This window comes from Acomys minous (genome assembly GCF_964271855.1).
Source record: "Acomys minous genome assembly, chromosome: 18".
NCBI lineage: Eukaryota > Metazoa > Chordata > Mammalia > Rodentia > Muridae > Acomys > Acomys minous.
In genome coordinates this window covers 18,923,224-18,936,265 of record NC_140501.1, presented here as the reverse complement: position 1 = coordinate 18,936,265, position 13,042 = coordinate 18,923,224, and the positions used below count along the sequence as shown (strand labels likewise).

The 13,042-nt window shown below is 42.8% G+C and overlaps 1 protein-coding gene across 3 annotated transcripts in view; it reads left to right on the top strand.

Moving 5' to 3' along the window:
* SLAIN1 (SLAIN motif family member 1) overlaps positions 1 to 13,042 on the top strand; it is a 55,826-nt gene that overhangs the window by 26,438 nt on the left and 16,346 nt on the right. For 2 of the 3 annotated variants that reach the window (XM_084767805.1, XM_084767806.1), the window contains exons 3-4: positions 9,863 to 10,012; positions 11,057 to 11,206. In XM_084767805.1, the coding sequence (XP_084623931.1) occupies positions 9,863 to 10,012; positions 11,057 to 11,206 (300 nt within the window). The remainder of the gene's footprint in view (positions 1 to 9,862; positions 10,013 to 11,056; positions 11,207 to 13,042) is intronic. The other variant, XM_084767804.1, reaches the window with a different exon arrangement.

Here is a 13,042-nt window from a genome sequence, read left to right as displayed (position 1 = left end):
GCATTAAGTCTGTAGATAGTTTTTGGTAAGATGGCCATTTTTATTATGCCAATCCCACCGACCTATAAGCATGGGGGATCCTTCTGTCTTCTGAAATCTTCCTTAATTTCTTTCCTCCATAACATGACGACGTTTTTATTATACAGATCTTTTACTTGCTTGGTTAGAGATACCTCACAATATTACTTGAGGCTATTTCAAGGGCGTTTCTTCCCTAACTTATATATCAGACCATTTGTCTTTCGTATATAGGAAAGCTACCAAAATTTGTGAGTGAGTTTTGTCCCCAGTTACTCTGCTGAAGGTATTCATCAGGGGTAGGAGTTTCCTGATGGAATTTTAGGGTCACATGCACACTCTTGTATCATCTGCATATTACGACACTTTGGTTTCTTCCTTTCCAATCTGGATCCCTTGATCTCCTTCCATTGTCCGATCTCTAGCTAAGACTTCAAGTGCTATATTGAGTATGTATGGAGGGCGTGGACAACCTTGTCTTGTTCCTGATTTTAGTGGGATTGCTTTGAGTTTCTCTCCATTTAAGTTGGTGTTGGCCATGGGCATACTCTAAACCGTCTTTATTATATTAAGGTATGTCTTTTGTATCCCTAATCTCTCCAGGACTTTAATCATGCAAGGGTGTTAAATCTTGTCAAAGACCTTTTCTGCATCTAATGAGATGATCATGTGTTTTTGTCTTTTAGTTTGTCTATAAAGGTGGATTACATTTCTTGATTTCTGTATGTTGAACCATCCTGACATCTCTGGGGTGAAGCCCACTTGATGTAATGGTGGATGGTCTTTTTGAAGTGTTTTTGGATTAGGTTTACAAGTATTTTATGGAGTATTTCTGCATCGTTGTTCATAAGGGAAATTAGTCTGTGATTTTCTTTGCTGAGTCTTTGTATGGTTTGGGTATCAGAGTAACTGTGGCCTCATAAAATGAAATTGAAAATGTTCTTTCTGTTTCTATTTTGTGGAATAATTTGAAGAGTAATGGCATTAACTCTTTGAAAGTCTGGTAGAATTCTGTGCTAGAACCACCTGGCCCTGGGCTCTTTTGGATGGGAGACTTTTAATGACTGCTTCTATTGCACTAGGGGCAATAGATCAGCTTAAATTGCTTGTCTGAGATTGATTTAAGTTTGGTAAGTGGTGTGTATTGAGAAAACTATCCATTTCTTTTAGATTTTCCAATTTTGTGGCATACAATTTTTTAAATACCTCCTTATGATTCTCTGATTTCCTCCATATCTGTTGTTATGTCCCCCTTTTCATTTCTGATGTTGTTGACTTGTATATTCTTTCTCTGCATTTTAGTTAATTTCGATAAAGGCTTGTCTATCTTGATTTTTCTCAAAGAACCAACTCTTGGTTTCATTGATTCTCTGAATTTTTTCTTTTGTTTCTATTTTATTGATTCCATTTCTGGGTTTGATTATTTCTAGCCATCTACTTTTGGGTATTCTTTCTTTTTTTTTCAGGTGTGCTTTCAGGTGTGCCGTTAAGTTCTAGTGTGAGATTTCTCCAGTTCTTCATATAGGCATTTGGTGCTATGAACTTACATCTTAGAACTACTTTCATAGTGTCTCGTAAGTTTGGATATGTTGTTTTATGAAACTAAGTAATTATTTAATGTAACAGTTATCAAACGTTTTTAAAAAATAACAAATTTATTAAATTTTGTGTTATGAAAATAATTCATTTTTATTCAACTCTAAAAAGATTAAACTTTCTTTTTAAATTTCTGTGTTGCCCCATTTTTCATTCAGTAGAGAGCAGTTCCATTTCCATGGGTTTGTAAACTTTCTATTGTTGTGTTGTTGTTGAAATCAACATTAATCAATGGTGGTCTTATAGGACGCAGGGAGTTATTTCAATATCCTTGTATCTGTTGAGACTTTGCTTTGTGTCTTATATGTTGCTAGTTTTGGAGAAAGTTCTATGAGGTGCAAGGAAAGTATATTCTTTTGTGTTTCTGTGAAATGTTCTTTAAATATCTGCTAAGTCCTTTGGTTTATAACATCTGTTAGCTGCAGTATTTCTCTGTTTAGGTTTTGTCTGGATGACATGTCTGTTAGTGAGAGTGGGGTGTTGCTGTCTCCCACAATCAGTGTAAGAAGGTCAATATGTGATTTAAGTTGTAGTAATGTTTCTTTTACAAACTTGGGTACCCTTGTCTTTGGGGGTCTAGATGTTAAGAATTGAAATACTGTCTTGGTGGATTTATTCATTGATGAATGTGTCCTTCCCTATCGTTTCTTACTAGTTTTGGTTTGAAATCTATTTCATCAAACATTAAAATGGCTACACCAGCTTGTTTCTTAGGTCCATTTGTTTGGAATATCTTTTTCCAACCCTACACCCTGAGGTGATGTCTTTTTTGTGTTATGGGGTATTTCTTAGATGCAACAAAAGGATGGATCCTGCTCATGGATCCATTTGGTTCGTCTGTGTCTTTTTATCGGGGAATTGAGACTATTGACGTTGAGAGTTTTCGATGATCCAATGACTGTTGATTTCTGTCATTTTGTGTGTGTATGTGTGTGTGTGTGTGTGCACGTGCGTGTGTATGTATGTGCTTCCCTTGTGATGTTGCTGGTCTGGGATTATTTATTCTCTGTTTTTTTCATGGATGTAGTTAACGTCTTTAGATTGGAGTTTACCTTCTAGTACCTTCTGTAGGCCTGGATTTGTAAATAGATATTGCTTAGTTTTGGTTTTATCATGAATATCTTATATTCTCCATTTATTGTAATTGAAAAACTTGCTGGTTATAGTAGCCTGGGCTGCCATTTGTGGTTGGTCTCTCAGAACCTCAGCACATTTGTTCAGGCACATCTGGTTTTTTACATCTCCCCATTGAGATGTCAGGTGCAGTTCTCACATGTCTGCATTTATACAGTACTTGGTCTTTTTCCCTCGCAGCTTTTAATAGTCCATCTTTGATCTGTGTGCTTAGTGTTTCGATTATTATGTACTAAAGGACTTTCTTTTCTGGTTCAGTCTACTTGATGTTCTGTATGCTTCTTGTAGTTTGATAGGGAATCTACTTTTTTGGGTTAGTAAAATTTTCTTGTATAATTTTGTTGAAAATATTTTCTGGGCCTTTAAGCTGGGTTTCTTCTCCTTCCTTCATCACTAGTGTTTTTAGATTTGTTTTTTTCATAGTCCCAGCTTTTCTGAATGTTCTGTTGCATGAGTTCTTTTTAGATTTATTTTATTATTATATTTAACCATTGTATCTATTTATTCTATCGGGTGCTCAAATATCTGAAATTCTCTCTTTCATCTCACTTTCTGTCAGTGGAGCATTCTTCTGTGGTTCCTGTCTGAGTTCTCAATTTTTTTTTTCATTTCCAGATTTCCCTCATTTTGGGATTTCTTTATCGATTTTATGTCTAATTTTAGGTCTTGAGCAGTTTTATTCTCTTCCTCTTTAAGCACCTCTATCATATCCATATAAACTGTTTTTAAGGTCTTTTGCTTTCTCTCCAGGTAGGAAGGAACACTCAGGCCTGCTGTGGGAGAGCTGCTGGGCTGCAGGGAGGGGCATTGTCCCAGCTGCTTACTATGTTTTCACAGTAGCATCCAGGCACCTGGGATGGGAAGGATTGGGATTCTAGGTGCTGACATCTTGTCTGGTCTTCGTTGGGTGGGTGTTTGTTTTTTTGGTTTCTTTCCTCTCTGAATTTTAGGAGACTGTGGTGGCTGTGTGTTGCCCTTATGGACAGGTTTTGGGGTCCTGATAAGTCTGGGCACTGCGCATGTCAGGTAAAATGTGTTTCTGGGTATAGGCACATGAGATTTAGGAATGGGGATGGACTGGGAGCGGTGAGGTCTTTACCAGATGAAGGAGAACAGGGTGCTCCACCAGGACCTGCTTAGTTACCCCCCTGGGAATCAGGGCAGGGAATGAGGAGAGGGCACAGCGGCTGGTCTGCTGCAGAGGGCGAGACTGGGGGAAATAGACTTGGAGGAATGGAGGGAGGCGTGAGGAGCTGCAGTTAGACCCTTGTTTCTTGCAGAGAAGAGCCTTCTGTCTTGCAGAAGTAGCCTGTGTGTTCCCAGGGAGTGCCTGAGAAGAAGGGGAGGCCTCAACAGGTGGTCTGCTGTGGAGCTGTGGATAAGACTGTGGGAGGGGGGAGGGGGGATGGGAGGGGTGGGGGAGGGGGGATGGAGTTGGAGGACTGGAGAGCCAGTCCATCAGTATGGCTGCCATCATCATCAAATACAGACCTAATTGTACTTTTCTACCTGTCAAAGTCAGAATCCAACTGTATAATATATAGAGTGTATGAGATATTGTATCCCCAATCCTTCTAGTGTCTTTAGGCCCAGCTCTTCTCATGTATGCCCTCAGCTGTGGCCTCAACATTTGTCACCCAAAGGCTCCTCCACTGCCGGGGCCCCTTACACTTCTGTTGGAAACACTCCACAGTGGACTCCTTTCTGAGTGTGCTTCACTGCGCGTCCTGCAGTGCTTTACTTCCCTGCCTGCTTGCTTCTCTTCTGTAATAGCTGCTATTTAGAAATTGGAGTGGGAAGGAGGGTGAGCATTTCCCATATTTTATTCATCTCAAAGTCCGTGGCATCTGGTACTTTACAGTGTGATAGTGGGTGCCTACTCAAGTGAAGGGAGAAATGAATTTTAAAAAGCAGGTGGCAGCATAAGGGCCAAGCATGCTTCTCAGCATGAGTGGGGAGCAGGAAAATCTGCGGTGTGTTTCTGTGAGGAGATTCAGGAGCCACTGGACACTGACCTTTAATGGCTTCTGAGTCTCTTGGCAAATACTGAATGGCTCTGAATGTGCTTTGTAAATATTAATAGTCTGCATCATTCTGTAGCTCTTCCTTCCTCCACTTCTCTTTCCTTCCCTTCCTCCCTCCCTCCCCCTTCCTGCCACCTCTCTCCCTCCACCTCTATCTGATACTCTCTCTCCCCCCTCCTCCTCCCCCTCCCTCCCCTCCCTCCCTTCTGCCCCCTTCTCTCCTCTCCTCTCTCCTCTCTTTCTCTCTACCTCCACCTCTGTCTCTTTGATACTCTCTCTCTTCCCTCCTCCTCCCTCTCCCCTTCTTCTCCTTCTCTTCTCTTCTCTTCTCCTTCTCTTCTCTTTCTCTTCTCTTCCCTCCCCCTCTCCCTCTCTGTCTCCCCCCCCCCCCAGAGTTGGACAGGACTTTGCATACGAGATTGAAATGACATTTGGCCAGCTCCGCAAGACAAAACTGCAGGAAATGGTGGAGAATATACATTTAGCTAGTCAAGAAGAAAAGATCATGACTTATTTAGAAAATAGGTCTGTGTAAACTTGTGTAGAATTTGCTGTTCAAGAATTAGAGCTAACACTGGGCTGCTTTTGACAGCTCTGCTTGAGACGCATTGGTCTAGCCTCCTGGAGTGACGCGGACTCTAGGCCACTTGATTTCTTTTGAGGAGCGAGTAGGAGACTGGTGAGTTAAGAGGTGACATAGGGTCTGCGTGCTTCAGCCTTGCCTGGTACGTGTGAGTGTAGACAGAAGGGAGAAAGGGAAAGTAGACTAGAAATGTGAAGTGCTGTGAGGTGTTCCTAGAAAGATCAAAGCTCTGTCCTCCGATGCCTCTTCAGCCAGTTTAACATCACAGATGCTGGATAATCAACAGCAGCATGTGTCAGTGCTTTCAGCAGATTGAGGGGCTGGACCAGTTTGGAGATTTTAGAAGATTTTCAAGATTGTGGAAGCCCTCTTGGTCTCTTGATTGATTTTTTTTTTTTTTTTTTTTTTTTTTTGCCAGCTGGCTTGAGTTTTCATTGTAACTGTGCACCCCAGAATTCCTCATAGTTACACTAGTCAGTGAGTCTCATTTAGCTAATTTTTACAGGGTGTTTTCCCCAGTTACAGATCTTCTCCAATAGTAATATAAAAATCATTAGTTGGGAATCACAAAAATTAGTACTGATTACATTTAGTGCCTTGGTTGTTACCTGTGAGCACAGGGGAAGTGTTCTGCAGCCGTGCTCACTGAACCATAACTTGCTTGAAGTGTCTAATTATATTACTTTTGTCTTTAAAGACATCATGCTGAACATTGCTATTTTATGTTTAAAGAATTGGATAAAATAGGGTAATTGTCGAACTAGGAATGATAGGACGGCTTTAAAGTCAGCTTACGATGCCCATCATGGTTAGTGTGTTCTACCTTCTGCTTGGTTCCCGAATGGCTTAAAACCATCTCTGGGGAAGCGATAGCCACATGAGAACAAAGTGAAAACAGTGGTGCATAGAATATTTTTCAGCATTAGTTGTTTCCTTTGCTTTGTTATTTATGTGATGTGTGGGTGTCTGTGATTGTATGTCGTGTGTGTGTGGAGTGCGGCATCCAGAAGAGACGTCATCAGATCCCTTGGAGCTCAGTGGGTTGGGGGTGAGTGCTGGGAGTGGAGCCATGGTCCTCCTCCTGAAGAGTGGCCCCTCTCCATCTCTCTAGCCCCATGTTTCTCAGTTTTTGAACATTGTTTAGTGTGGAACCGACCTGAGGATGATCGCTGAGATTTTAATTAGATCAGGTTTTTTTTTTTAATGTGAATTAGGTCATATTGATTCTTCAGTTTGATTTTGATAATGTGCAGAGACGTGAAGGCAGTAAAATCTGAATAGCCCCTGTATTTTCTGTGTGTCTAGGCAAAGCTGATTGAAGGAAGGTGGGGCTGTCCATATCTGGGAACTTCTGTTATCCACACAGTTATTCTTTGGGGTGGGATACAGTTCTTTCTGAAAGAGGTAACTGTCCTCCATCTTCCCATGATCACCTTAGTGTAATCATTGGAGGACTTATGTAAGATTTATTTTCTCATAGTTATGTACAAGAAGGTATAAAAAAGATTTTATACATGTTCACTTATTTTTAAATTTGAGAGCTTAAAGACTCATAGATGACTGAGCACATTTGGCCTTTCCTCCCTGAGGGCTGGAATCAAACAAAAAGTGCAATCCACACGATCTCCAGAACTTCCTACAGCTAACCCTTTCGTTAGAATGGCAGTGAAAGGAAATTGTGTAGAGAGGTTTATCACCCACGTTAAGCCTGGTAAAGTCCTCTTCCTTCCCTTAAGGTCACTTTTAGCATCTTTGAGTTACAAACCAGCCGCCATCTTTATGCTAAGCAAGTCCACTCTGCTGGCCCAGTGCGGTGGCATACATTTATAAGCCCAGCACTCTGACCTTAGAAGCAGATCCAGGAGTTCAAGTCCACATAGTAAGTTTGAGGCCAGCATGTGCTCTATGAGAAAGACCCTGTCTCAAAAGAACAAGCAAAACAAGTCCCAAAGTAAACAAATCAGCCAAATGAATTTAATAAAATCAATTGAATAAAGTCTTAAACTGTCCCCTTCAATGTCCTGTTTGTATTTGATAGTTATAACTGCTGTTTCTGTGGCAGATCTTCAGTCCTCAGAAAGGAGTGAGAAGGAAACATCCCTTCCGCTGCCACCTCCTCCTGCTGCCTTCCTCTCTCCTCCCCAGCCTAGCCTTGGGCACTAACAGAGCTACGTTGTTTTGTGAGATTGCCTGTACACTGATTCTCCTCCCTTTCCCTGCAGCGTAGCTGCTTGCCGAAGAACAATATAGAATGTTCTTTCTTGCAGTAGATGCTATCTGTGTTCCTGGTGGGGATCTTGCTGTCATAGCTGCAATAACTGCGCCATTGTGCAGGAAGGCTGGGTCACTGTGCAGAATGACGAATGCTGTTTACTTGGGATGTGTTTGTCCCCTTGCATCTGTGGATGGGAACACAAAGTCATTGTAATTTTCCTGGCCAGTGATCAAACTCATATAAAATATTATTGTCTGTCAACCAAGTTGGCAGTCACAAAGAGCTATTGAGTTTGTGTTTTCTGTGTAGAATTTGTAAAGACAGACACCACTGTAGTAGAGATTGAAGACGAGTAAGAACCGCTCCCTAGTGCTTGCATTCACTGCAGTTTTGCAGTTATGTTGGGGTATCAAGTCAGAGACGCTTCTGAGAGTCCACGTCTGCTCGGGTCTGAAACAAAGAACTACAGGTTGAATAAGGGACCTGCAGAACTCGTCTCCTAGGCAACCTGAGGATTCTGAATACATCATTGTGAGCAGGATTGCTTTGCTGGCTTTTCCACCTATACAGGAACTAAGCTGTATTTACATAACTAAAGTAGTACTCACGCCTTAAGACTGGACTGAAGAGGAAACACTCTACTCTCTTAAAGGACCTTAATGGGATTCTCAAGGACCTGCAGCCTCCCACTTTTTCAGGTCCACACGCACCATTTGTCCCCATCCCAGGGGCCATTTTAAGCACTTTTCAGTAGTGGGCAAGTGCTCCTTAGCAATCCCCTTGGAGCGGCCCCATGCTGTTCAAGGTTGGGTTTTGTTTTGTTTTGTTCTCACTTCTTTAAGTTATGTCACATGCTTAGAAAATATAAAGTACATTATTTCTCAAAGTGACTCTTAACCTGACTCACACTAGTGTTTTTTTTTGTTGTTGTTGTTTTTCTTTTAATTTCTTTTTTCTGCTTACTTTGTCTAAGTGGTTTTGGGAAAGTAGATTTTGACAGCCGTAGTGATTTGCCTACTATGAAGAGAAAGGAAATAATGTTTGTGTTTCACTGGATTCTTTCATGTGGGTCCTTTTCATGAATTTAGAATTAACAAGGAGGAGGGTAAGAAAGCAATTAGGATATGTGTGGAGACTGAAGAGTTAGATTGTGTGCTGATTGTAGGCACAGTTCCTTTATGTTTTCTTTTTCAATTTCATGTCAACATAGTATTAAAATATTAATCTGACAATCTGCCTTTAAAAATTACATGTACAATCTTTGTTCTCTGCAGAAAATCTATAGATTGTTACAGTAGAAAGGCAGTCATTGGTAGTCTGTCTCCACTGTTCCTGTCCACATTAGCTACCCTGATGTGTTGGTGTAGACAGCTCTCTACAGCGTGTCTACCACTTTACCCAAAGCTTGTCTTTGACCCAGGGTCTTGCAATCCAAAGCCAAATTTCTATATAAAAAAAAAAAATAGATTTGTTTAATTTGGCCTGTGCTTTCTGCACGTGTGCATGCATTCCATGTGCATGCCTCGTGCTCATGGAGCACGGAACCTCTTTCCCAGGAACTGGAGTTAGGAATGGCTGTGAGCCACCGTGTGGGTGATGCAAACAGTGTCTCTGCACGAGCAACAGTCCTCTCAGCTGCTGAGCTGTCTCTCTGGACTCATCTGTCTACATCTTGATCAGTATGTTCTGAAATTAACTGCATTGAAAGCAGACCAAGCAATTTGTAAGGGCTCTGAATGGTTAGTATTAAGAACATGTCCTCAAACTTTTAGAAACTTCTAATTTTTTATTCTTTTATATTGTTTGTTTGTTTAGTTTTGGTTTTTCGAGACAGGGTTTCTCTGTGTAGCCTTGGCTGTCCTGGTCTCACTTTGTAGACCAGACTGGCCTCGAACTCAGAGATCCACTTCCTCTGGCTCCCCAAGTGCTGGGATTAAAGGCATGCGTCACCATACCCCGCTGATATTATTTGTTTCATGTGATCATGAAATACTTAATTTTTATTCAGAAATGGAAGATATTTTTAATATAGAAACTAAATTTTCCTTTTTACACAGGCATATTTAGTCAGAGGAGGCTGCTTTGCTATTTCTCAGTAGTTGTGTGAATGGAGCCTAACTCACAAATGGCCTGCTTTCGCGTATTTTTCCTTAGATAAATGGAAGTCAGTTAACGTTTGAAAAGTTGCTTGTTTTCCTTTCTTAAAAAACATGCCCTCCTTCTTTTTCCTTCTGATGAACCAGCATTTGCCCTGTAGAGCTAACTGCTGCTGTTTTTTTGCTTCTGTGACAGCGAGCCGATGGCGGACTCTCTTCTCTTCACCTGCCTCCCTGGCTTTCCCTTATAGTCCTGTTGCAAGACTGAGCCCTTATAGCAATGGCATTAGCACTCCCAGCTCCTCTAAAACCTCCAGCAAAGCAATACTAACACCTGAAAAAACAGGTAATATTTCATTCCTGATCTCCTGCTTGCTCTGCGACTCAGCCAAGAAACAGGACTCACATGTCCGACTTCCGGGAGAGCCTGAGGGTGACCTAGCATTGTGAGGGTATGCCGCACACTTGCGCGCTCTGGGCACAGAACAGAGAGCGCATGCGTTCTCGTGCTCATCTACTGCTTTGTCTCCGCTGTGCTTGGTAGAGTAGACCGTGCCCGCTTTAGTGAAAGCACACGGCTAGGTATGTGTCTACCTGCCATGGGTGGGATATGAGCACACCTTAGGTCGTTCCTTACCTTTGGAGATTGCATGACTTTATGTCATTTGCCAAAAGGTTGGTGTTTTCAGTTAGCTTTATAAATCTGGGCCTCAGTTGAAGAAATGGCTGTATTGGATTTTTATGAGAGTAAGAGTCTCACCACTGCCGGTTTTTGTTTTTGTTTTTGTTTTTTTGTATCAGTACTGGCATGAATCCACCCCATTAACACCCTTTCATCTGGCTCTTTTCTTCTCTGGTTCATTTATCTTAACCCATCAATTGGTTATTTTTTCTCTTGGGCATCAGCATGTCTCCCGTGCTTACTCACTAGTTTAAATTATGAAGTTCTGTATATATAGGTTTATATAAATGTGTCTTTTATGCATGGCATTTCCATTTATGGCACTACTGTGTCTACCCACTGAAAGGGAGTAGGTTAAATTTAATTATTAAATATATAGTCAGTTATTGCCAGAGACAGAGTCATCTGATTACCAATTAAACTTATATATATGTGCACATGTCCTCAAACACCACACCTATAGATTTTAATAGAGAGTAGAGAGTGATTTTTTGCTTTCATTCTAGAAGTTGGAGTTGAGAGAAAAAAAAAAGCAGTAAATACCTATGAATTCCAAACCCATAAAAATGTTATTTATTATCTGTCAAGTGGTGATATGTCTGTCTTTTGTGACATGTAAACAAGAAAAATGCCACTTGTCTGTGAATTACAGCACACGTGCACTTATCATTCCCATCAGTAATAACATTTCTTCCCCCTGTGTTTCAGGTTTCACCTCCAGAGGCCCCCCGCTTAGTCCCCAGTCGTCCATCGACAGCGAGCTGAGTACTTCGGAGCTGGAGGATGACTCTATATCCATGGGGTATAAGCTGCAGGACCTCACTGATGTCCAGATTATGGCTCGTCTGCAGGAAGAGAGTAAGTTCTTCTTCATCGAGCCGGGGGCAGGGGACGGGGGGCACGAGGTCCCCACTTGGACGATGAGTGACGGGAGGAGGGTCAGGCACTTTCCCAGGGGGTCGGCAGACAGATGCGCCCCTTGTTCTACATTGTCTTTCTTTGTAGTTGGAAGAGCTGCTTGTCCCTCAGGTGCTGAAGAGCACTGTAGGTGTTAGGCGTGCTCTTGGCATCACCTCGGCCTCTGAAGACTGTAGGCTTCCCTGAGCATCTCTCACAGCAGTAGAAAGGTGGTGTGTTCAGGTACAATCTGTAGCCGACATTCTCCACATCCTTACTCGCGACCGTCTCTGTCGGTCACTTTGCTGCTGCTGTGGTGAAGCATCACAAGCTCAGGCAACTTAAGACAGAGTTTACTTTTGCGAATGGCTACAGAGTAGGGAAGAGAGCTCATCCTGGCATGGCAGGGACATTGTGGGGACATGGTGGGGGCATGGCGGGGGGCATAGTGGGGACATGGTGGGAGCATGGAGGGGCATGGCGGGGACGTAGTGGGAGCATGGCGGGACATGGGGGCATGACCGAGGCATGGTGGGGGCATTGCAGGAGGCATGGTGGGGGCATGACAGAGGCATGGCGGGGGCATGACAGAGGCATGGCGGGGGCATGGCAGAGGCATGGCGGGGGCATAGTGGAGCCATGGCAGAGGCATGATGCGGATATGGCAGGGACATGGCAGAGGCATGGTGGGGGACACGACAGAGGCAGGGCAGCAAGCAGCAGGCGTGGTGGCCAGAGGAGGAAGCTGAGAGGCCATCTCTTCTTCCGCAACAGACTGGAAGCAGGGAGAGTGACTAGAAGCAAGGCAAGGCTGTGACCTCTCAAGGCCCGCCTCTAGTGATGCATGTCCTCCTAAATGTCCCCAAACAGCGCCCTCAACTGGAGGCCAAGTGTTCAGATGCCCGAGGCTGCGGAGGACATCTCTCATTTAGAGCAGTGATGAGTGGTTGAGTGAGAGTGGTGTGTCCATGCACTGGAATCTACTCATTGATAAACAGGAGCAACATATTCATAGGGCATCTTGGGTGGCCTTGAGGGAACCATGAAAGAGAAAAAAAAAGATGGTCACAGAGCTGTATGCAGTGCAGTTCTACTTGTGTGGCGTTTGAAACAACACAACTTGAGAAGTGTAGGACAAGATAGGTGGGTGGGGTGGGCCTGCGGCTGGGAAGGAGACGGCAGAGGATGTGCTTCTAATGGGAACACAAAGGATTTCATGGTGTAGAGCTGTTCGGTATTGTGAATGGCAGAAACGCATGGAGCTGGTAAAATTATAAGAAACTTAATATTAGCCTATATGTACGTAAGTAAGCAGGAAAAAAAAAACCTGAAAAAAAAAATGGGTTGATCATATCACTGTCAATACCCTAACTATTGTGCTAGTCAGCAAATTTGCAAAGCTGTTGGAAGCTGGGTGAAGTACTACTATTATTTCCGAGGGCTTTGTGGGAGTCTATCGTAATTAAAAAAAAACAAAAAACAAAAACTCAATTAAAATGCTTCAATATGTTCCAGGCTAAAAAACAGGGTGGGTGGGGGGTCTACTGGAAATGGCACAGCTTACCAAGTAGTCTTCATTGGCATTGGTACTGTCTTTCAAGGGCACAGTAAGGTGCACGTCACAGACCTGGGCCAAGCTTGCTTGGGTGTTACCTTTTCAGGGCAGTGCAGGGGAAATGTTAAACATACCGATTCCCTCCTTTTAGGATTAGGCAAGAGGACCATGCAGCGCATGGTTTTAGTATGGAGGATTTAATAAGATACATGTTGAAGAGCAAGGCGATTACTTTGGGTCAC